The sequence below is a fragment of the Oreochromis niloticus genome, unplaced genomic scaffold (genome assembly GCF_001858045.2).
Source record: "Oreochromis niloticus isolate F11D_XX unplaced genomic scaffold, O_niloticus_UMD_NMBU tig00006539_pilon, whole genome shotgun sequence".
Lineage (NCBI taxonomy): Eukaryota > Metazoa > Chordata > Actinopteri > Cichliformes > Cichlidae > Oreochromis > Oreochromis niloticus.
In genome coordinates, this window is record NW_020328055.1 from 265,990 (window position 1) to 292,014 (window position 26,025).

The 26,025-nt window shown below is 37.3% G+C and overlaps 1 long non-coding RNA gene and 2 gene segments (V, D, J or C); all 3 read right to left on the bottom strand.

Annotated features, from left to right (window-relative positions):
* Positions 1–3,094: 3,094 nt before the first annotated feature.
* LOC102075630 (immunoglobulin heavy variable 4-30-4-like) lies at positions 3,095–3,835 on the bottom strand. The segment is given in 2 exon segments: positions 3,095–3,595; positions 3,679–3,835. Coding segments are annotated over 2 exon segments (456 nt in total).
* Positions 3,836–7,738: 3,903 nt separating this feature from the next.
* Positions 7,739–8,373, bottom strand: LOC112845278 (Ig heavy chain V region 5A-like). The segment is given in 2 exon segments: positions 7,739–8,187; positions 8,278–8,373. Coding segments are annotated over 2 exon segments (339 nt in total).
* Positions 8,374–20,277: 11,904 nt separating this feature from the next.
* LOC109202077 (uncharacterized) lies at positions 20,278–24,064 on the bottom strand. The gene is made up of 4 exons (XR_002062044.2): positions 23,606–24,064; positions 21,760–21,871; positions 20,903–21,177; positions 20,278–20,337 (listed from the first exon to the last, which is right to left on the bottom strand). It is a non-coding gene; the product is annotated as an uncharacterized LOC109202077 (long non-coding RNA).
* Positions 24,065–26,025: the final 1,961 nt, after the last annotated feature.

Here is a 26,025-nt window from a genome sequence, read left to right on the forward strand (position 1 = left end):
TGAGAGCATGTGATCAGGTGCAATAATCAAGGTTTCTGTTTTATCTGCATTTAACTGGAGGAAATTGTCATTTAACCATTGTTTGATTTCTGACAGACAATTGTTTAAACAAGACAATTTATAAAACTCAGAAGCTTTGAAAGAACAGTATAACTGAATGTCATCAGCATAGAGATGATAAGAAATATTACTGTAACGTTTGATAATTTGGCCTAGAGGGAGTATATACAGCAAAAAGAGAATAGGACCTAAAACAGATCCTTGAGGTACCCCAGAAGGCAGAACTGACGTTTCAGAGAACACATGATTGATACAGACAGTAAAGGATCTCTCAGACAGATACGACATAAACCATTTCAAAACAACACCAGTAATCCCGAACAAATCCTTCAGCCTATTCATCATGATGCTGTGATCAACAGTATCAAAAGCAGAGCTGAGATCCAACAGAACCAGAACGGTGTACTCTCCAGAGTCTGCTGCCATCAAAATGTCACTAGATACTTTAAGCAAAGCGGTTTCAGTGGAGTGCAATTTGCGGAAACCAGACTGGAAAATGTCCAGAACATTGTTCTTCTCCAAAAAGTTGTTAAGTTGTTCTGCAACTGTTTTTTCCAAGATCTTTGACACCAATGGTAATTTTGATATTGGCCTGTAACTGCTTGGAAGAGATGGGTCCAAATGTGATTTCTTTAATATTGGTTCAACAATAGCTTGTTTAAAATAGCTGGGAACTGAGCCAGTATAAAGAGAAGTATTAATTATTTCCAGAATACAGGGGCCAATAGAGTCAAACACACTAATGAAAAATGATGGAGGAAGTACATCAAGGTGGCTTGAAGTCAGTTTCACCAAAAAGAGGACCAGGTGTCAGAGGTAAGCAACGTGTCAGTGTGATACTGAGAGGATGATGGAGAAATATTGGACCTGATGGCAGTGACCTTATTAACAAAATGGTTTAAAAACTCATTACAATCAGATCTAGTATAGACTGGTACATGAGGAACATCAGGAGAGACAATGTTCTTAATTGTATCAAACAATACCCTGGGATTTTTCTTTTTTGAAGCTATTAGATTAGCAAAATATTCAGTTCTGGCATTTTTTATCATGTCATTAAGTAAGAAAATGGATTCCTTGAGATGCACCCTATGGACCTCAAGCTTGGAAGCCTTCCATAAACGTTCTAATTTGCGACAATTTCTCCTAAAATTTCGAATATTTTCATTTATCCAAGGACAGAAATTTGAAGAATGGACAACAGTTAGTTTCAGAGGTGCCACCGTATCTAAAATAGATTTACATTGATTGTTGGGGTGGCTGTAGCTCAGGAGGTAGAGCAGGTCACCTACTGATTGGAAGGTCGGTGGTTCGATCCCTGGCTTCTCCAGTCTGCATGTCAAGTATCCTTGGGCAAGATACTAACCCCAACTTGCTCTCCGATGCATCCATCGGAGTATGAATGTGTATGAATGTCGTTAGAAAGCACTAAGTGTAGATGAAGTGCTTGTGAGAATGGGTGTGATTGGGTGAATGAGGCATGTTGTGTAGAGCGCTTTGAGTACTCCGTGAGAGTAGAAAAGCGCTATATAAGAATCAGTCCATTTACCATTTACCATTTAAAAGACAAAATAAGTGAATAAGCTCCTCCTCCTCCTCCTCAAAGACAAACACACATCCTCTACTTCAAGTTAACACTCCACATTTTGAATTATTCAGACCAACCTTCTGAATGCAGAAACTATATGTACTTTTTCCTCTGGTCACCCATTCATACAATTTTTAATAAGTTGACTTAACGAGGAAATAAAAACCTTAAGATCAAGGATCTCTTCTAAGAGAGTGTTTGTCAGTGTTTTTCTGACATCAGACAAACACAGAATACTGTACCCAGGTATACCAGTTATTTTTTAATTTACTTTTATATGGCTACGTCTCCTTAAACATTTTTTAAAATATGAAATAAAACCACATGATCTTACTTTCATTTGTTTTTTTTATTTTTTTTTTTTGCCTGTCCCGTTTGGTTCTTTTGCCATCAGAATTATTGTCTAAAGGCGAAGAAAGAAGCCCAACGGATTTACTTTACCAAATGGACCATCCCAGCCTTGCCGTAATGGTCCATTTCATTCACCTTTTATTGTTTATTTTATTTTCACTTGCTGAATACGGGACAGACTTGACTGGGGGAAAGAAAGGGGAGAAAGAAAGAGGGAAAGAAAAACAGCGGGGAGGAGGGACGGGTCAAAATTATTTATAATTTTGACTAAACATTAAGCTACGTACACAAAGCTGTGTTAGTGTACGTACACTCAGACATGACTCGCTCACTGCTTAATATTCCTTAAAAATGCAGTTTTCCTTTGTTTGACCCAAAATGATAGATCTAAAATCCATCTGAACAGATAACAGTCACATTTGACCCAGAAAAGAACAAAAACATTCTTAATACTCTTTATTAGTAGAAGTAACATCAGCCTGCCTTTTGTTTCTGTTCATACTTCGCTGCTCGCACAACTCATCAAAACAGCTGTACTTTTATCAGTTAGAACTTTAGAGCTCTCACTTTCCTGTCCAGCATTTTTAATGTAAATTACTTCAAACTATTTTCAAATATGTATGAGAGAGTATATACAATAACACACGGTCAACAGCAGCAGTGAAATTGCTCTTCAACTGAAAGCAAATATGAACACATGCTCTCAGAACAGGTTTAACTGCAACAAATCTGCTGCTGTAGCTCATCTGCTCAAAGGTTCAGATGTTCTTCTGCATATCTTAGTTGTATTGAGTGGTTATTTGAGTTACTGTTGATTTTGGCTCAAAGCTGTCTGGAAATTTTCCTCTGACCTCTGACATCAGCGAGGCCTTTTCTCCTGCCACTCACTGAATATTTTCTCTTTTTCAGACCATTCATGGCAGATCAGCAGTTTCTAAAACACCTAATAAAATGGCTTCTTAATGCACTTTATGTGATGTTATTGGACTTTACAGTAGCTGTTGCTATAATCTCACATTATATCTGAGCATTGATTAATTATTGATTACCTTGAATAACAGAAGTAAAGACAAGGAGTCTTTAAGTTTTGTTCACCCAATTATTTTATTCAAGTGTTTGTTACTCATCATTTAAACCCACCATATTTAAACAGTTATGCGACTACAACAAGAGTAAGTTTCTTAGAAAAACATCTTAAATTCATTCATGGTCTTTGAGCTCCTCCTCTGGTGGCTTCATGCTACAGTTGTTCAGGCCCTGAGAGGTTTTTGTTCAGGGGTCTTAACAGTTTGTGTTACTGTGAGACTCTGGCACAGTAATACACAGCAGTATCTTCAGGCTGCATGTTCTGACCATTTAGAGTCACTGTCTTGCTTGAAGTGTCCAAATCAATGCTGAACTTGCTCTTTAGTGAATCTTTATAGTAATAGCTCCCAGTAGCTTTCACCCCAATCCACTCCAGTCCTTTCCCTGCAGGCTGTCTGATCCGAGCTGTCCAGTAGTCAAAAGAATAAGAGACCTGACAGGTGATGGTCAGACGCTGACCTGGCTGCAGTATAACAGAGGGTGGCTGTGTCAGCTGCTCACAGTTTACACCTGTGGAAGAAACACATTGAATGCAGTCAAATTAAAAGTGTGTAGTTTTCATGCTGTCAGTGTTTGTGTTCAGTGAGACTCACAGGATCCAGCAGCCAGCAGCAGCAGCAGAGCTACAGAGAACATGTTGGTGCTGAAAGTGATCTCCCAGGAGCTTCTATTCTTCTTTTGCAACCAGCAGCAATATATCAAGTCTGTGGGGGAGCTTACTTTGCATACAGACGGACGCGGATACATTATTAGAGATACATTGATTGCTTAAGCAGTAATAGAGACTGTGTTTTTAACATTTTTATAAGATGAAAAACAAAAACAATCTTAAAAAATAACTCTGAGGTTGAAGGGTATTTCATTCATCAAAACCTGAATTTTAAAAGGAGAATTAAAACTTGTCCCCATGAGAGATTATTGACCTCTCCAGGGTGAATCCTGCATCTTTGGCTTTTGGCTGCTGGAATTAAAATGAGAAAAGCAAGCCAAATATAATTTCTGATCATTGTTTAAGCCATTTGTCTCTGCCCAGTCTACAGTGCAGACATCAATATTAGAGGAAGAGGAGAACTTCAGTAGTTACGACCTTACTTGACTCTGTATGTTGAATCCATACAACATGAAAAAGTTTGATTTGATTGCTAATAAAACTGAAAGAAAAAAACACTTTTTGTCATTTAAAAAAATGTTATAACATTTAATGTACATGTAAATGTTATGTTCTATATCTCTGTATATAAACAAGTACTTTGCACAACTTATTGGTTTATAGATTAAAGTGTACAATATAATTAATAAATACAAGCTCGCAAACAAAAATTTTTTTTAACAAAAGTATTTTATGTCATAAATTAATCCGTTTATAACGTCATTGATCAGTTTCATGTACTGGCCTTTTATTTTAGAGCTTTATCAATACTTACAAACTCACAAAAAGGTTCTTACTAAGGAGTTTAAAAAAATAAACAGAAACAACAGGAATTTATTGGAGTCTTAGAGATTTTTTTTTCTGTGAATGTGACTGTGGCCCTGTAATACACAGCAGTGTATTCGGGCTGAATATTCTGTCCATTTACTGTAGAGTCTCTCTGCTGCAGACTCCATAAAAACACAACATAACAGAACACAGTTTGCATTTATATAAAATAGCACAGATTGTTTTGAATCATTTTCTATTCTGTTTTTGTATTGCATTGAATCTGAAGGGAAAAAAATGACTGTATCATGAGATGTTGAGATGGTAAACTGGTGCTTAACTGCTGTGAGCATAATTTGTTGCTACGACTACCTCGATCAAGAATAGCAACACAATAAGGAATTTCCACATTTTTTTTCTCTTTTCATTTTGAGTAAATAGACCCTTCAACTCATTATTGGTCTTGGAGCTCCTCCTCTGGTGGCTTCATGTTACAAATGTGTGCATGTAGTGAGGGGATTTTGTTCAGGTCTGCTGATGTTTTGTATTACTGTGACTCTCTGGCACAATAATACAAAACAGTGTCTTCAGGCTGCATATTCTGTCCATTTAGAGTCACTGTCTTGCTTGAAGTGTCCAAGTCAATGCTGAACTTGCTCTTTAGTGAATCTTTGTAGTAAGAGCTCCCAGTACTTTTCATCCCAATCCACTCCAGTCCTTTCCCTGCAGGCTGTCTGATCCAAGCTGTCCAGTAGCTCAAAGAATAAGAGACCTGACAGGTGATGGTCAGATGCTGACTTGGCTGCACATTCACAGAGGCTGGCTGTGTCAGCTGTTCACATTTCACACCTGTGGAGAAAACATGTTGAATGTAGTAACAGTAAGAATCAGTGTGCTGTGGTCATAGTGTTTCTGTTCAGTGAGACTCACAGGATCCAGCAGCAGCAGCAGAGCTACAGAGAACATGTTGGTACTAAAGATGATCTGATGGGAGCTTCTCATCTTCTGTGACTAACAGCATGATGTCAGACTTTATATCAGCCTGTGAGGAATTTTGATTTGCATGCAGATGGATGCTGACAGATTATAAGAGAAAACAGATCACACTGTGGCTGTCACTATAAGTAAGAAACAATTTAGTACAAATGAAGGGATATATTATTTAAAAACCAATATAGTGTTGGATTTGTTTTTCTGAAAAAAAAAAAATCCTCTCAATTTAGACAAGGCAGAAAAAAATAGTTACATTTAAACATCCACCAAAAAAACTATTTATTGTAAAACTGTTCAACACAAAGGCTTCACAAAATCAATTTTATTGTAGTTCTGACTGTGTGAGTGAGTTAAACGTATTTTTCTTTAATTTGGGGGAAAATAAACTAAAATCAGTGTTTGACTTAGTTTGATGGGTGTATGTACAGAGTTTCTTCCTCTTGTGTCACTGTGAGTATCAAGCATAATTATAAACAGCAGAATCCTCAGTCGTCAAGCTGTTCATTTGCAGATACACCTGCTTTCTGCTGTTTTCTCTGGAGATGAACGACTGAGAGTAGTAACTGCCACTACTGTCTCTCCAGATTACAGCGATCCATTCCAGTCCTTTTCCAGCAGCCTGTCTGATCCAAGCAGCGTGTCTATTATCACTGAACCCTGAGTATGTACAGGTCAGTCTGTGGGAGTCTCCAGGCCTCTTAACCACTGATTCAGACTCAGTCAGTGTTTGACCCTCAGTACCTACAGAAATATTAACTCATTGTTGTGATCACATTTTTATCAAAAAAATGTTTGTTTGTCCAACAGATTTATGTATCCTTACCAGCCAAGGTAGAAAACAAAATGAGGGAAATAACTAAACAGTTTGGTCTGATCATTGTAAAAGTCATTGTTGGTGTCCACTCTGCAGTCTGTGACTTTTACTCTGCAGATGAATATTTGAAGGCATTGGCCATATCAGTTTTGCATTGGCTCCTCCTACTCTACAAAAAAATACCTCTTTTTCACAAAGTGAGAAGCAGAAGCTGGAAAATGTATAAATCATATTTGTCTGTAATATGACTATGTACTATAAATAATTGTGATGCAGAATTTCTAATGATCAAAATGAACAATTAACAAGACAGTGTGACTGAATTTACAATATGTATTTCTCCCTCTTTCCTCCCACCTAGTTTTACAAAATTATTTTACTGACAGCTTAGATATATACATTTATACTTTAATCACTATGCTTCACAAACCTTTAAATTATTCATAAGCAGATGCAGTTGCTGTCTGTGAAGATGGTAACTGCTGAGAGTAACATTCATTTCAATCAGAGTAGCACTGCACTACCTTTCCAGCAGCATGTCTGACTCAAGCGTTCCAGTAATGACTGTCAAATTCTCACTTTATACCCATCAGTCTCTGGGATTCTTCAGGCCTTTTGACCACTGGTTCACACTCAGTTAGGATTTAACAGTACCTACGAACAAACAAGCTAATTAGGGAAAAGTGAACCTTGTGTCAATTCCTCCATCTGTTAGAGAACCACACCTTAGCTCATGCAAAAATGTCAATAGCACTCATAATTTTTACATTTTTTGCAGGAATTCATGAGCTGCAGCATGTCTGCGTATGTGTTCATCTTATTCTTCTGCTGTAATCTTTTGCTATTATGTCTGAATACTTGAATATGTGCTCTTACACTGCGAATATTAAGCAGCACACTTTTTAGTTTGTTAATTCCGTAAAGTCTAATAATAAAGAATAAGAGGCTTTGAAGGCTTTGACTTAAATCTTAAATTCTAGTTTGGAGACATTTCATTAAAGACTTGCATTATAGTTGCTTATGTTATGTCTATATTTTGGGCACAAGCAAGTTTGATTAAACTTAGGCTTATCAAGTTAAGTTATGGGTGTACCATATATCAGCATTTTTTTATTGTTTTTGAATAAAATTATTGTAATTTTCATATCTTCTTTATTTTTACTTTTTGAGTTTTCATTGTTATAGAAAGTATACAAGCCTTTTCTCATTTAACCAATCCAAAACCATAAATGGTCTAAAGGCTCCTCCTCTGGTGGCTTCTTGTTACAGCTATTGGGGGGTCTTTGCTTTGTGTCTCTTGAGGACAATAATAAACAGTCCTCTGATGTTAAGCTGCTTTCTGTTGTTTCCCTTGGCGATGGTAAACTGGTGCTGAACTGCCGTGAGCATAATTTCTTACTACGACTATCTCGATCAAGAATAGTGACCCACTAAGGAATTTCCCAATTTATTTTTTTGAGTAAATTCACCCATCAATTCTTTAGTGGTCTAAGGGCTCCTCCTCTGGTGGCTTCATGCTACAATTGCTCAGCCACTAAGAGGTTTTGTTCGGGCCTGCTGATGGTTTCTGTTACTGTCACTCTCTGGCACAGTAATACACAGCAGTGTCTTCAGGCTGCATATTCTGTCCACTTAAAGTCACTGTCTTGCTGGAAGAGTCAGCGCTAATACTGAATTTATTCTTTAGTGAATCTTTGTAGTATGTGGTATATCCACTGCCTCCAATTATAATCCACTCCAGTTCTTTCCCTGCAGGCTGTCTGATCCAAGCTGTCCTCCAGCTGTCTGGAGAATAAGATACCTGACATGTGATGGTCAGACTCTGACCTGGCTGCACATTCACAGGTGCTGGCTGTGTCAGCTGCTCACACTTCACACCTGTGGATAAAACATCAGTGCAATTGTAAAAAAATAACAATATTCTGCAATCATACTGTTAGTATTTCTATCTCAGTTCCTCTGACTCACAGGACCAACCAGCCAACAGCAGCAGCACAAAGAACATGTTGATATCGAAGGTGGTCTGATGGGAGCTCCTGCTCTCCTGTTGGAACTCACAGCATCATATCAGGTATTTATAAGAGTCTGTGAGGAAGTTTACTTTGCATAAACATTGACACTGAAAGACAACAAAAGAACTATGGATTACCCCCTCACTTACAGCTAGACTGGAAATTTATTGTGAAAACATTTCATATATAAGCAAGCAGAATATGTTATTTTTATAGTTTGTTACAAAGCATTTTCATTGTTTCTTCAAACGTGTTGTTAATAACTGTACTTCATTTCTGTACATTTGAAAGCCATACTAAACTTCTCTTCAGTGAATCTTTGTAAAATGAATCTCCAGTATATTTGCTACCAATCCACTCCAGTCCTTTCCCTGCAGGCTGTCTGATCCAAACTGTCCGATAGCTGCCCAGAGAATAAGAGACCTGACAGGTGATGGTCAGACGCTTACCTGGCTGCACATTTACAGAGACTGGCTGTGTCAGCTGCTCACACTTCACACCTGTGGAGAAAACATGTTTTATGTGACAGTAACAGTCAGTATGCTGTGACCATACTGTCAGTGTTTTGTTTTGTTTTTCCAGTCAGACTCACAGGATCCAGCAGCCAGCAGGAGCAGCAGAGCCACAGAGAACATTTTGGTACTCAAGATAATCTGATGAGAACTTTTCTTCTGCTTTAACTGACACCATGATTTCAAGGCTTTATAGCAGAGTGTCAGGAAGTTTGCTTTACACATAGATGGATGCTGACAGATTATGAGAGATCACACTGTGGCAATCAGTATTAACAATAAAAAAATGGAGATAATTCCAATAAAAATATTATTTAAAACACAAATATAAAGTTTGATGTGTTTTTCATACCTTAAAAACTCTATTTAGACAAGGCCGATGAAAATATTCACATTGGCATGTACACATGGACAGACGAAATATTTAATGTAAAACTGAAGAACACAGAGTCTTCACAAAAACAATCTCCCAGTGAAGCAGCTTTATTGAATCTTCCAGTATGTTGATGAGTTAAATGTAATCTCTGTAACTTCTGTGAGAAAATGGTGTTTCTCACTCCTGTGACACTGTGAGTCTCCAGCACAGTAATAAACAATAAAATCCTCTGCTATCAAGTTATCAAGAACACGAAAAAAATATATACATTGGTTGCATGCAATAAAGTTATATTTTTAGTTCCTGAAATGTTTAAAGTTATCAGATCTTAATTTATCACACAGTGTTTATGTTTATGTTTACATTTAAACTGTTTAAACTGTTTGTCATTTAATCAAATTACTCTTATAAATATTCGCTGGTTAACCTGCTCTCAGTGACTGTCAATGATATGTGCATTTTGAAAATCTTTAAAGTTTTACTAAAAATATCTAAAATGTTAAAAGCGCCAAAACAAGAAACAAAAACAGTTCTTTAAACAAACATCTATATTTTCTCAATCTTACATAATTACACAACTAGACTTCCACGTCACACTACAGGCATGTGATACACACTTGTTTGAACTGTAATATAACATGACAACATAACAGTGAGAAACATACTGCTTATAAATGGATCATCACAATCAAGATAGGGTGTAACAGCAAAGGTGCAATAAAATTGTTAAATTGTCAATAATTTTAGTCTTAACTATGTTATTTAACCTGTTTTCTAAACAGTGCAAAGTCTTTTAAAATAATTTTTAAATTGGATTTCTGACAGCTAGTAAACAACAACAACAACAACAACAATAAAAACACCCTCAGACAAATTCTGATGTTTGCTTATTTAATAACAACCTGAGGTAAACACAGTAGCCCCAAAGTATCTGTGTAGAGTTTTAATTTGTAGATGTCAAAGTGAAATACAATATCTACTGACTCAATAAAATATGTGAGTCAGTAGATATACTGACTCACATATTTTCACATCAGTCATTCTTCTAGCATTATGTAACTCACATTGTAAAATCACTTGAATAATGTAATAACTTAAATTCATCAGTGGTCTGAGGGCTCCTCCTCTGGTTTCTTCATGTTATAACTGTTTAGGCACTGAGGGGTTCTTGTTCAACTCTATGGATGTTTTGATGCTGTGGTTCTCTTCCACAGTAATACACAGCAGTGTCTTCAGTCTGCACAATATGTCCACTTGCAGTCAGTGCTTTGCTGGAAGAGTCTAAGTTGAGGCTAAACTTATTTTTGCTAAATCTTTGCTGAATGAATCACCAGGATTATATTCAGATCCATACCAGTCCTTTCCCTGCATGCTACAATAAGAACAAGATGCTGAGTGCAATTTATAGTAAATATTTGAAATAGATTATCAAATTGATGACTAATCCCAACAGATATTGTTAAATATTTTGGAGATCCTTGTGCCTTTGTTGTTTCTTCTTGTGTTAATGAGATTGAATTGCAGTTCATTACTATAAATGTGAACAGCAGAAAGTAAATTGTTCCCTTTTGTGATGTGTTGAGTTTTTGTACAGAGTTTCTTCCTCTTGTGTCACTGTGACTCTCGAGCACAATAATAAACAGCTGAATCCTCAGTCGTCAAGCTGCTCATCTGCAGATACACCTGCTTTCTGTTGTTGTCTCTGGAGATGGTATACCGGCCTCTGAATGACTGAGAGTAGTAGGTGCTACCACCATCATATCGGATCCAAGCAATCCATTCCAGTCCTTTTCCAGCAGCCTGTCTGATCCAAGCAGCACTAATATCACTACTGAACCCTGAGTATGTACAGGTCAGTCTGTGGGATTGTCCAGGCCTTTTAACCACTGGTTCAGACTCAGTCAATGTTTGACCCTCAGTACCTGCAGATAAAAACATAATTAGCCTTTGTACTTCAAGCATATAATTTGTCATCCAGTCATAATGTTTGTAAAAGAAATACTTCTGTCCTTACCAACCCAGTAAACTGACAGGACAAGAATAACAGCCGTCAATGCTGGATGGTTCATTGTAGGAGCCATTTGTCTCTGCCCAGTCCACATTGGTGTGATTCAATCATGTAGTCCTTGTTTTTTATCCTGTGACACATATTCAAAGATGGAAGATATAATTTTGCATGTGTTCCTCCTCAAAGAGAACCACACTCCAGGTGACAGAAATTTAGCATTCAGCAAGTATTCAGGCTATCATTATAAAGAAATCAATACTACAGTGGTTAAAAGATTTATTACAGCACTTGTCAAAACTAACATTTTATAAATCTTTCAAAAACCTGTTTTTTGGAAATAGCTGGTACACTTCTCTGACTTCTCTGTCAGAAAAGTCAGAAATTAATCAAGCATAACAGTCAACCAATAAAAGTATTTTTTCTATTCAGGAAATAAATATCTGTAATTTAACATCTTACTAAAACATAATATTGTGATTTCCTTTTTTGCTATTTTTAAATAAAACATAATTTAAGAAATACATGGATAAGATCAGTAATTAACAACATTCCAAAAATATATATTATTGTAAGTAATTTAGGGTAGCTGTGTCATAAACCTTACACTGGGTGGTGGTCTATTAAATTTGTTAAAGGATCTATAGGGGGGGGGGGGGGGGGGGGGGGGGTTGTCTGTTTTTTTCTGCTCAGAAAGATTTTTTATACTGATATTAACCAGGAAAAGAAACTCTTGAGATTCAGAATCTCTTTTGACTCTTTTGAGTATGTAGGACCGTTCACAGTGAAGGAAACAGGAAGCTTCCTTTGAGCTCTTGTTTTGTGCACCTGTATGCATATTAAAGAAAATAACATTTTATTGACAATAAGGAACAGAAGACCACAAACCACAACAGCAGCTGCTCCCTCTTAGTTTGGATTTGTACATTCATATTTAGAGCCGTAATACCACTTGGTGGTATTTACACAACAAAGGAACGGATTGAGTTTTTGTATATCTTCAACATTTCCTCGTACCAATGTGTGTATCAGACACAGTAATACTGTACACAGAAGAGTCCTCTGGTTTAAAGTTGGACAGTCTGAAAAACAACATATTGTTTTCTCTGTTTTATTTTGCCTTAATTCAGAAATATAATTAAAAAAGATACTATTAAAGATTAATACATGTGGGCTGAAAACTAAATAAGAGTGCAATTTCAGTAAATATTTGAAATGGGATTACTAATCCCAATTGATACTGTTAAATATTTTGCAGATCCTTGTGCCTTTGATAAGATAAGATAAGATAAGATAAGATAAGATAAGATAAAACTTTATTAATCCCTCGGGTGGGTTCCTCTGGGAAATTCGGTTTCCAAAAGCACAGCACCGACAGAAGTTACAGAACGTGAACAGAATATTATATATATACACATATATAAATACAGAGACATATATAAATAAAATATACGAAAGGGATAAATAGAATAAATTGGAATAAGAATACAAGGGAATTGCACATTTCCAGTATTGAAGTCTATTGCACCGTTGATTATTAACAAAAAGTATTGCACAAAAAGTATTGCACAGTGAAGTGAAGAGGCACTACAGCTTAGTTGTTCCCCCCTCCTTTGTCCTCCTGTTTCCCCTCCCGCTCCCCTCCAGAGAGGAGTTAAACAGTCTGATGGCGTGTGGGACAAAGGAGTTTTTAAGTCTGTTGGTTCTTGTCTTTGGGAGAAGCAACCTGTCACTGAACAGACTCCTCTGGTTGTTTATGGCCGTGTGCAGAGGATGCCCAGCATTGTCCATAATGTCCAGCAATTTTTTTAGTGTCCTTTTCTCTGCCACTGTCACCAGAGTGTCCAGCTTCATGCCAACCACAGAGCTAGCCTTCCTGATCAGTTTTTCCAGCCTGGATGAGTCCTTCTTTGCTGTGCTGCTCCCCCAGCACACTACAGCATAGAAAAGTACTCCAGCAACCACTGACTGGTAAAACATCCTCAGGAGCTTCCTGCAGATGTTAAAAGACCTCAGCCTCCTGAGGAAGTACAGTCGGCTTTGGGCTTTTTTATACAGGTGCTCTGTGTTGCATGACCAGTCCAGTTTGTTGTCCACCCACAGCCTGAGGTACTTGTACTTGTTAACCACCTCCACCTCCTCCCCCTCTATCTGAACCGGCAGTGGACCTTCTCTGGACCTCCTGAAGCCCACAACCAGTTCCTTGGTCTTTGAGATGTTGAGTTGCAGGTGGTTTGTGTGACTCCATGTGACGAAGTTCCTCACCAGACTTCTGTACTCCTCTTCCTGGGGAAGCTTTATTGCATTTCTGAGTATGAGGATTGAGTTAAATGTGTTTTCTGTAATTTGGGGGGAAGAAACCTGAAATCAGTGTTTGACGTAGTTTGATGGGATTTTGTGCAGCGTTTCTTCCTCTTGTGTCACTGTGGCTCTCGCACAATAATAAACAGCTGAATCCTCAGTTGTCAAGCTGCTCATCTGCAGATACACCTGCTTTCTGCTGTTGTCTCTGGAGATGCTAAACCGGCCTCTGAATGACTGAGAGTAGTCGGTGCTACCACCACTGTAGATAACAGCAATCCATTCTAGATATTTTCCAGCAGCCTGTCTGACCCAAGCTGCAACAATATCACTGCTGAACCCTGAGTATGTACAGGTCAGTCTGTGGGAGTCTCCAGGCCTTTTGACCACTGATTCAGACTCAGTCAGTGTTTGACCTTCAGTACCTAAAAGTGTTAAGAGTTCATTAGTGTAATCAAATTTTCCTCACATAGTTTTATTTTTCCAATTAATTAGTTTGTCCTTACCAGCCGAGAAATAAAACAGAAAAAGAAAAAATATTAAATAAAAAGGTCTGATCATTGTAACAGTTGTTGTTGTTGTTCAATCTGCAGAGTGTATGTTGAGTCTTTGTGTTTTGTGCTGCCGTATATATGAAGTGACATTAGCAGTTTTGCATTGTCTCCTCCTCTTTTTGGTGGTTTCATACTATAACGTTTTAATTCATGGGGCATAATTTAAACTGACGACATGAACACAAAAGACACTAAAAGTCACATAATATGACGTCATAAAAACAATCTACAATTCATTCATGGTCTTAGAGCTCCCCCTCTGGTGGTTTCATGGTATAACTGTTCAAGCACATTTTATGTGTGTTTTTGTTCAGGTCATGCTAAACACAGTTCTAATACAAGTAACCATGTGTAGTGTCCATGCTGTCAGTGTCTGTGCTCAATGAGACTCACAGCATCCAGCAGCAGCAGCAGAGCTACAGTTTTCTGCAGGGAGCTTCTCTCCTTCTGTTGCAACCAAGTGTATTAAATAAAGTCTCTATGTTAGTCTGGAAGGAAGTTTATTTTGCATATGGACCGATGTATGAAATAGAAAAAAGAAACTTTTAAAAGATTAACAGTTTTCAGAGGATTTTTTATGACTTCTTTAAAACTTTTAACAGAATCATACAAAATGAATTTAAAAATTTACACATAAAAATAGGAAGACAAAATTGTTAGTCTTCAAAGTTCTCGATGAAGCTGCTTGATCTTTGTAATTGTTGTTGCTTTTAATGTGCTGGACATGCTTTGAATGGAAGAAAGCAAATTCTGACTTGGCTGAGTTTTTGTACAGCGTTGCTTCCTCTTGTGTCACTGTGGCTATCGAGCACAGTAATAAACAGCTGAATCCTCAGTCGTCAGACTGTTCATCTGCAGATACACCTGCTTTCTGCTGTTGTCTCTGGTGGTGGTAAACCGGCCTCTGACTGACTCAGAGTAGTAGATGCTACTTCCAGTATCGTAGATCCAAGCAATCCACTCCAGTCCTTTTCCAGCAGCCTGCCTGATCCAAGTAGCATGAATATCACTGCTGAACCCTGAGTATGTACAGGTCAGTCTGTGGGAGTCTCCAGGCCTCTTAATCACTGATTCAGACTCAGTCAGTGTTTGACCCTCAGTACCTACAGAAATTTTAACTTTTTAGTACAATCACTTTTTGTTATGTCAGTTTAAATGCTCAACAAAATGTGTCCTTACCAGCCAAGAAACAAAATAGTATGTGTAAAATAACTAAATAAACAGATGTGATCATTGTTAAAGTTGTTAAAGTTGTTGTCCAGTCAAAAGCTTGTCTATTAGATTGAGTCACAACACTTACTCTTCAACATATATAAATGAACTGAAAGAATGAGATTTGCATCGACTCCTCCTCACTGACAAATACCAGTTTTCTTAAAGTAAAAACTTGAAAAAACAGAAAAGTATCATTTTCTTGTTTTTGATTATAGTTTATTTTTACTTTATAATACATACGTTTTCAAATATTAAAACTTACATTAGATCAAAAGACTTATTTCATAGCAAAGGTCTTTTATAAGATCTCAAACTCAGAAGTATTCAAAGGAAGTTGCCCAAGTTTTTGTGTGACTACTAATGACAGGATTTAAGCATTTAGCAGCTAAGCCACTCCTTTACATAGAAAGCAGTATGTGCTGTGTTGACTGCTATAATAAGTATATGACCCAAAATTTATGTTTCACTGGCAACATGCTGATGGTATTTGTGTGCATTATATGGATCCAGTCCCTGTAATTCATTATTTCTACCGCAGCACTTGTGTGTAATATGGGGAGCACTTTACTTGACTCAGCTGTAAACCAGTTATGTGCAGCAGAAGCTACTGGAAATCTTGGTTTTAATTACTAATTAAAAGGTCATAATATGTTTTTTCACAACTCATTTCAATACTTAAATTTGCTCTGGAAAGTTTAGGTGTTTATAACTTCACTGTAGGATTCTTGTATAACCTTTGTTTGCTTAGATGAAGTTTGTGTATGTGTCAGTATGACCTGCTGAAAAACAGCTTAGCTAAGCCTAAGGATGTTTCACTATTGCTCAGAATGATGAACTCTCAGGAAGGCCAGCATCTGGGAAATGATAGTGGGAGTCTTCCCTGACCAGCAGCAGCCTGGGTGAGACATACAGAGAGTTTGTGCGATGTTATAAAAGGGACACTGCGACGCCCCAAGGTTAGAGCTCTTATGTATGTATAACCGTGATGTTTTGATGTGTGCGTTTGCTCTGCTGCATGCAGTAATAAAATAGCTTGACCACAGCTGACCTGGTTGCAGACTTTATTAACACAAAAATCCACGACAAAAGCAACTAGTTAAGTTCAGTTACTGAATACCATATATTTAAGTCCATTTGCAGTATTTTCATTTTTTCATTGTCCTGTAAGTAAATAAACAAAATCTTAAAGTACATTAGCTAAGTAAGATCATTTAGATTTCAGATGCAAAAGTTTAAAATATATATGAAGTGAAAGCTCTCTGTGGCTGGTGCATGATGATCAATTACTTTCGCCTCCAAGAAATCCCACACTGAGAAGTTAGATGGACGTTTTCTGTTACATCCGAGTGTTTTGGGACCAAAGTTAAAACTGAAAGAAGCAGGAGAACCGTGAACCTTTGATGCAACAGTGGCGCCTCAGCACACAGGAAACTACAGGTTTGATGACTATCACAGTAAGAGACATCATAGTTTCAACACAAAAAGAAACTTTGCATTCATGACTACAGAATTTGATGAGACATATTTCAAGAGGGGGCAAGGAGGATTCAAACGTTAAACCTTTAAAGCCTAAATCATGAATTAATTGTCAGATATTTCAAATTAAATCATTTTGCAATAAAAAAATAAATATAAAAAAACCATGTGAATTTTATTTTGTATCATATTTGCTACATCCAGTGTTGTTTTGTGCAGTTTTTTGCTTTAAAATGTGAAATTGATTTAGATTTTTATTTGGGGGAGGGAACGCACTGATGATGTCTCAAAAACACAAAAACTGTATGTATCAAATATGATACACTGGGCATTAAGGGGTTAAGAATTTGAGTGTTAAAACAGAAATGTATCAAAACTTAAACAAATCCAACTGAGTTGCTGTCCTATTGGAAGCATGTAGACCTATGAGCCTCCTCTGAGGTGAGTAAGGAACAACCATCGGACTCACCAGCAGCAGGACTGGAGCAGGGTATTAGTACACACACACTGTATCACCCAAGTACTGTAAGGATTTGTAAAGAAAACCTTACAGCACTACAGACACACTGTTTGACAGTCCCAGTATAAAATATCATTAAGATTAGCATTCACTTTCTCCTAAAAGGGAGAAGGAAAAGAATCACTGGAGGTGATAAAACAAAGTCTTCACACCGTATGACTGAGTTTGATTGTTTTTGAAATAAAAAAACACTTTTGATTTCAGAAAATATGTAGCATGGATCTTTTAAGCAGGCAGGATTGTTTTTTCTTAGAAAAACGATCTTGAATTGTTCAGTGGTCTGAGAGCTCATGTTGTAAACAGGCACTTAGGGGTTCTTGATCTACTCTTAATGTCTGATTTCTGTCAGTCTCTGGGAAAGTAATGTACAGCAGTGTCTTTAGGTTGCACAATCTGTCTAAATGCTGTCACTGTGTCATGGCGGGGCATCCTGGTGTTTTTATTAAACGGATCCAAAACACAGACACGGGAGGAGACGGCACTGTACCGATGGTACCGTCTAAAACCTAATCTAGAATAACGCTCAACTAAATCCTAACTGATAATACCAACATAAGACTTAACATATTTTCAATATAATATAAGAAATCAAAAATACCAAATGAACTCAAAATGCTGGGTTTCAGACCCAGCCCCTGACATAATGATTTGCTGGAAGAGTCTAAGCTTATGCTAACCTTGTTCTTTGGACTGTAAATTTCCAGCATTTCATTCCACTCAACTCCAGTCCTTTCCCTGCAGGTTGTAATTAGTATTAATAAATGATAAGCGGTTAACTGTGGTGAAGCTTTGTAAAAATTATTTACTTTACTTCTGAATGACTGACAGTAGCAGGAACTACTACTTTCATAAGTGATCCAAATAATTCACTTCAGTCCTTTTCCAGCAGCCTGTCTGACTAAAGCTGCATCAATATCACCACCACAACCCAAGTATGTACAGTTCACTCTCCTTTAAAAGAGAGACAAACACATTTTTACTTATTAATGCTAACCTTTATAATGGACAAATATGGAAGAAATATAGTATCATCAGAATCCAACTTTTTTTAGACATTGAATTTATAACACTGAATTTTTATCCTCCAAATTTCCCTGCAAAAATATTCACCTGCAAAAATTCACCTGCAAAAAATTCACCTGAAAAAATTCACCTGCAAAAATTCACCTGCAAAAAATTCACCTGCAAAAATTCACCTGCAAAAAATTCACCTGCAAAAAATTCACCTGCAAAAAATTCACCTGCAAAAATTCACCTGAAAAAATTCACCTGAAAAAAATTCACCATCAAATATTCACCTGCAAAAAATTCACCTGCAAAAAATTCACCATCAAATATTCACCTGCAAAAAATTCACCTGCAAAAATTCGCCTGCAAAAATTCAACTGCAAAAGTGTTGAACTTAAATGACCCAAGCCAGAGCAATCAGCACTAGATCGAGTCGAGCGGCTCTCAGCCAATTAAATTACGCTGTTTGATCACATGACACCGTTAGCCAGCAGTGTGTCTCCTGAAAAGAGAGCTGTTTAGAGGTGAGTGATTAAGGCTGTATCCCAATTCAGGGGCTGTATCCCAATTCAGGGTCTGCAGCATTAAAGTACGCAGCCTCAACGATCCTCAAGGGCCGCGTACTCAAAGACCGCTAAGGCCGGAAGTGCGAGGCTCGTGAAATGGGACGGTCTAGCCTCCGTCGCGCTTCCCAGGTTGCCTAGCAACCATAACACCAACCGCTGGAAACGTTTCGTACAGCTTTGTTTGACAGAAATGAAGGAGAACATATTTTTGTTCGTGTGTTTGTTTCTACACGAGCTTTGTGTGATTTAATAAGTATCTGATGCTGAGACCACAGGACTGTAAAACATGATTGTTGGCCTTCATTTCTGTACTGAACAGTCATTTAAGATTAGCTAGTAAATAACAATTAGCTAATGTTGTTCATGAGACTAAAGTCAGTGTAAATATGATATGGCCAATATCATAGTTATTATATTAATCATAAGTTATTGCAGCAGTGAGTTTGAACTCTCAAATCAAATCACTTCTATTGTCACATCACATGTGCAGGTACACTGGTACAGCACATGTGATGTGACAATCATGTGAATGAACTCTGAGTCAAATACGGAGCTTCAGTAAAGATTCAAGTTCCAGTTATTTATAAGTCCTGTCACCTTAAATCTTCACTCAAAGACAAATATCTTTGACAGTGTATATGTAGATGTATTATATATAAGAGACAAATGTTTGTTTAATATGTTGGCATTATTACATTTGGCTCAATGCTTGCATATATGTGTAAAAAGAAAACGTACGAGCTGTGAAAACTGTTTCTGATACAATGAAGAGTAGACTGATATATTAAATATTCCTTTATTGGGTGAGAAAATCAGACCATGTCATAACTGCTTTAAGTCATACAGAATAGATATCAGAGCCTTAAACAGGCTGACTTCTGCAAAATGGGTCAAACTGGGCAGAAAGTCTACAAACACATAACATCCTTATAGAATATGATGTAACACTATAGATCAACTTACCTCAGAATATATAAAGCATATAAACAATTACAGCAATATGATGCAACAAACACAGCAGTGCTACTAATCCAAAATACTCAAAGCTTCATAGAACTGAAACAAACATTTATTTTTGCTCCATTCTGCTGCTGATACATACTTTAGGTTTCTGAATATTAAACTTGTTGCTGCCTTTCATAGTGTGTAACTTGAAGGCCCTGAGTACTTTCTCCCACACTGAAAACACTGGAACGATAACATTATTTGAACATTACCTAATAAGACTGATTCAGGACAGACAATTAGTTATGTTAAACTTTTCTAGCAGTCCTTCACAAACAGGGAACAGTCTGTCTATTCTCTCCATCTGTCAGCTGCTGCTGGCTCTTCCTCCTCCTCTTCCTCACACACTGCTGAGTTTGTCCTGGTGGATCATCAGGGGTGCAAAGCCTCACAGGTGATGTGCAGCAGTGGGTCCCTCAGTCTGTCCTCACTCTGGACACTTGCAGTCGTCACACATGGAAATCAAATGTGTGATAAGCTGCAGGATTCAAACACAAGTGTAACTTATAAATACATGTTCATACTTTTATTCCACAATCAGAGAGAAAGAAACAGAGTGCAGGACAGACAGACAGGTGACAGTCTCAGGTGTATACACTGCTACAAAACAGCACAAGAGAAGGAGGATTTAGTGTTTGTGTTATTACGAGTGCTAAACAAGAAGAGTTCCCAGATGGTGCAGTGGACACATGTGTGACTCCTGTGATTAAAGCATCTTTCTTTCAGCTTAACGAGTGAACCGTCAGCTCGTTCAAACACACGTTAAAGTCCGTTTGGCTCAACGAGTGAACCGTCAGCTCGTTCAAACACACGTTAAAGTCCGTTTGGCTCGACACCACCGAACAGAGGCAGCAATATAACATAGCTAACATTAACAGTGCAGTGAATCCTGCTTGTGCCGTGATATTCAGGACTGCAAACCGAGCAGCATCACTGACTTTCAGCTTGTTGTGTTTGTGGATTTATGACTGACTTTAATTATCCATAAAATCATCACATTCTCTGTAAGAGAATCAATGAGTACTAAAAATGTGCACCTTTACCTGTGTGTTTTCTGGAACAGGAACAGGGTGATATCTGTGACCCAACTCCCACAGCTGGTTGGGACTCATGTTGTTTTCTGTTCGCAGTGGATGGTTGTCCCATCCACTGCAAAATGTATTAAAATCATCCTCCAGTCGAGGAAGAAAGACGTAATGGCAGCAAAAGAGGTGTGCAGCATTTGAAATGTCAAGAAGGTCTTCTTCCTCAAGGTTGTGAAGAACATCGTAGTAAAGCATGTAATGGCACCCAGAGGTCTCTCCACAGTCGCTCTATTCTGAAATAATATATAAAAAATATTTAATTAGGTATGGCCTTTCTTTGGTGTGTATGAGAAATTCCCTGCTTGTTTCTAACCCTACATGAAATGTGTGCATGACAACAGTAATAATACATTATCAGGGCATGTAGGAAGGACCCAGGCATATCACTTAAAAGGTGCCAAAAGGGTTGTAATGATCAGTGGCAACAAATGAGATGACAACCAGACCATTAACACAGAATGAACATTCAGGGAAGGAAGTAACAGACTGGAAAAGGTGTGTGAATAACTAAAAATAGGGCAGAGTCCTGAAGGCTCTTTGGGGTTTGTAGGACCTGTCCAATATTTTCTTCCTTGAGGGGTAAATAATGGAAATTGAAAGAAACAACAACAACAACAAAAAACACCTGACACATATCAGACAATATATCCTGCTGGATAGGGCACTGTTCTCTAAAGACATTTTACTATAAAACTTTTTCATAAAGCTATACCCTTTAAATGTTTATGTATTTTTAAATAATGGAAATAAAGCTGCGACACCTTCCATCTTATGTCAGAAACATTGGAGGTTGACAGTATTTTATGAGAACAAACCTTTGATTGTGCTCACTCATTCCTGAAATAAAACTGCCTCTTCCTGTGCCATGAACAGTAAACATCAGCCGTGCAACCTCCACATTTTCCCCATCCGTGGTTGCCACGAACCCTGAAAACAAAGAAGTGTACCCCAAAACATTCGAAGCTTTAAACAAACTTAGATCTGACAATAAAGAACAACATATGCCTTAATCAAAGTGTTTAAAAAAAAATGTAAAAGAATCCTTAAAATCTTTGATTGCTACTGCTCTAGAAGGCATAAAAAAAAGTCTCATGAATGCACTTTCCAGCATGTGTCAGTATGAAGTTTAACACAGCTGTTAAAACATTTTTCAGGATTTAACAGGATAGTAACAATTATTTAGATTTATTGAATTTGTAGGAAATTACACAAGTGCCATCTTGTATCATTATGATCTGTGTAAAGAGACAATTTTAAGAATATATTTGCAAAAATACGTTAAAGTTGGAAGTAACTGGCCAATGTTCCACTCTTGAAGATCAGCTGTGCCCATTTGTTGCACATTGTGGGAATGGAGAAGTTGAGGCCCTTGCAGGCTACCCACAATTTTCCCCAAACTGAGCGACCCAGCTAATTCAACACCTTTACCAAGCAGTGCTGTTATGTAATTGGATACAAGGGGTGAGATAGTAATATTTTCCCTCCTTGGTTGTAGCTCCCTGACATTACAAGGGTAATCATTTTATGATGTCGGGTTCAGTGTTACACCAGGATTTCAAATACAATATCATCATCAATAAGAATTAGTATTATTATTTCAGAATTGTAGGTAACCACTTTTAAATGCCATAGACTACTTATTTGTTTAATTTGATGTATTCTCTCTAGGAGAATGCAGAGGGAATATCCTGTTTAACTTATGCTATCTGTTTAAGTTTAGATAGTATTTGTAAAGATATTGACCATATCCTTTTCTGAAAGTGTGGATATAATGGATGGGGTAAGGTACTGGCATGCCACAACTTTATAGTTGTTAAATTCTGGGTACAAGTATACATGCCCATCTTGTACATGTTTTTTAATATTATCATCATCATCATCATCATCATCATCATCATCACCATCCTACCCAATTACATGTTTCTTTTAATCAGGTTATGCTGTTTTAATGACTTTACAGTATAATTTACACTGTATTCCTTCAATTTTCCCTAATTGTATGTTATATTAATCCTATATTTCCGTTTTAATATTTCTAATGTTTGCCTTGTTTTCTTCACTGCCTGGTCTGCCTCTGTCTCGCCTGTATGGATGCATTTACACCTAAATTTCCCCAACAAAGGATGTTTTAATTCACCACTATTTCAGTGAAACACGAGTCACCCATCTTCCTGCTACCGGTCTCGAGTTTTTGTTCACCAAAGCACACACCAACTTCATACTGACGGACATATCACTGCCCTATTCCCGCCTTGTCTGACCGTGTTTTGTGGCTTTGGTTCACTTCACCTCACTCTTCCCCATTCTTGTCATTAAATCAAGCCGTTCTGCAACCATGGCAGCCATTCACTCTATGGCTTTATTCATGGTGTATTTTACCCCTTCACCAAATGCCGTTCTCGTTTCCCACATTATATTTGCAGTGTTCGTCTATCTATCAATATCTGCGGAGTATGGTTTTGTACCGAGTATCCTATTTTGTAGAGCACAGCATGTAAAGGTTAGCTCGGTTAGCAGGATGCTAGCATGTAGCGCTTAGTGAGACACGCCTCAGACGAGTTGAGCAAAGACCCCGTCTGTGTACTTTATACGTGACCAACGGATTTAAATAAAATTAACGTTTCAAAAGACAAACTTGAAGATAAAACATAATATACTTACCGGAGAACCGCCAGGGTTTGCCGCTGCCATCTTGCCACTCCTAAATTCAAAACTGCCTCTGCAGACAGGCAGGGGAGGCGCGGAAATGTTCGTTGAGTTAGTCAAACGTTTTCCTCAGTTCGAGTAGATGATAAAATAAAAGAAAAATGAATGGGATTTTAAGTAGGACTAGGCGTTCTGTAATGATCTCTATTTAGGAGAAAAACTTAATCACTCACCGCTAATCAGCTCTCTTTTCAGGAGACACACTGCTGGCTAACGGTGTCATGTGATCAAACAGCGTAATTTAATTGGCTGAGAGCCGCTCGACTCGATCTAGTGCTGATTGCTCTGGCTTGGGTCATTTAAGTTCAACACTTTTGCAGTTGAATTTTTGCAGGCGAATTTTTGCAGGTGAATTTTTTGCAGGTGAATATTTGATGGTGAATTTTTTGCAGGTGAATTTTTTGCAGGTGAATATTTGATGGTGAATTTTTTTCAGGTGAATTTTTGCAGGTGAATTTTTGCAGGTGAATTTTTTGCAGGTGAATTTTTGCAGGTGAATTTTTTGCAGGTGAATTTTTTCAGGTGAATTTTTTGCAGGTGAATTTTTGCAGGTGAATATTTTTGCAGGGAAATTTGGAGGATAAAAATTCAGTGTTATAAATTCAATGTCTAAAAAAAGTTGGATTCTGATGATACTATATTTCTTCCATAGACAAATAATATACTTATATTGCTTTATTTTTTTTTCCTCATGTCACCAGTTTGGTCCAACTTAGAAAGCATTAGCCCATCTGTAGAAGCCATTTTTGGGTTGATACCTTATGTATGTTGCTAGAGGTCACCTTTGGAGTTTTCTGTATGTTATGTTTATGTGGAGGTATTTAAGGTAGACACTCGTGATTAGCGGCAGGTGTGTTGTTGATTGGAAAAAAAATGTTTGTGACCGCTGCCCTATTATGTTAAATGGTGTTGGAACAAAGCTCTAAAGGACAAGATAAGTACGGCTGAGTTATTGGACTGTATCAAGTTTAATAAGTTCATGCATACCAGTGACATTGTGTCACCCCCGCCAACGAACACCTCAGTGGCTTCAAGCCTAGGCTTAGCCTCTATACCATCTTTTCTTATGGTGGATAAAAACAGAGAAAACCCTGAGACAAAGGTAGAAGTTGCAAACTCAGTAACTTGAAGATCTGTAACAGGATTGTTAGGGAGTGACGAGTGAATTATAAAATTTAACATTATTGATATTTATGTGGCTACGTATTCTTAACCACCAGCCCAGCAGATGGTTAACAGCAGCAGTCCTGTCCTGTAGTCCATACTGTTAAACTGCATGTCCTTAACTCGCTGTCAACTTCTCTGAAGTTAGATAAGTAGAAGAGAAATAAATCAGGCTTTTGCATCAATTCCACAGGAAACAAAAATGAATTATTCTAATATGCTATAAAAATGTACAAGTAAATATTAGTTAAAACCCTTAGAAACTGTTCATATTATATGCCTTCACATTATGACCCTGGCTAACTTTGACCAAGGTCAGGAATTCCCCGTAATAAGTTTCTGTTATTATAAAAATGTCTACCTGATTTTGATCTACATATCTGTTAAAATGGTGTAAATAGTCTGACCTCTGACATTAATAAATAATGATTAATCATTAATAAATCCCAAAAAGTTGATTCTGTTCATCTGAACATTGCGTTTTCAGTGGACCATGGATGACAAACATTTCATCACTCATCCATGGTCTTTGGTCAGTGGTTGTTGGTCAAAGTGAATGACAATTTCCATATTAATGATGAAGAAACTGATCTCAGAGCTCATTGTTTTTCAGTGGTGCTAGTTTCAGTCATTGTGCACATGTACTGTTTATAAGGTTGGGAAAACCTGCAGTCAGCTGAAACTCAAGACGTCACTCTGATGAGTTTCTCCCACTGAAAACGTTACGTCCAGATGAACAGAAATAACTTTTGGGGATTTCCTTACCTGGATGATTGAGCATTCATCAAGACATCATTCATAAATGTTTCAGAGAACAGGGAGAATCTATTTAGGTTTAACAACACTTGTTTAGGATAAATATAACAGTCAGTGAGGAAGTTTGCTTTGCTTACATACTAACACTGACCAATTTCAAATTCAAATTTTAAAACTGGCAGTTGTAAAAATGTTTTGGTGTATACAAAAGAAAATTGTAATTCACAACATTAGTTCAGATTATTATTATTATTATTATGTTATTATATAACAGAGCAAATGAGCACACACAAGATACAATATTTAATGATATGAGGTCCTGATAATCCTGTATTATTTCTTGCTTTCAGTGCACTGATCTTTAAAAAATTTTCAAAGTGAACTGCAGAAAGCAAACTGAGCATTGTTTTGTTTTTCTGACTTGGTTTGATGTGCTGAGTTTTTGTACAGAGTTT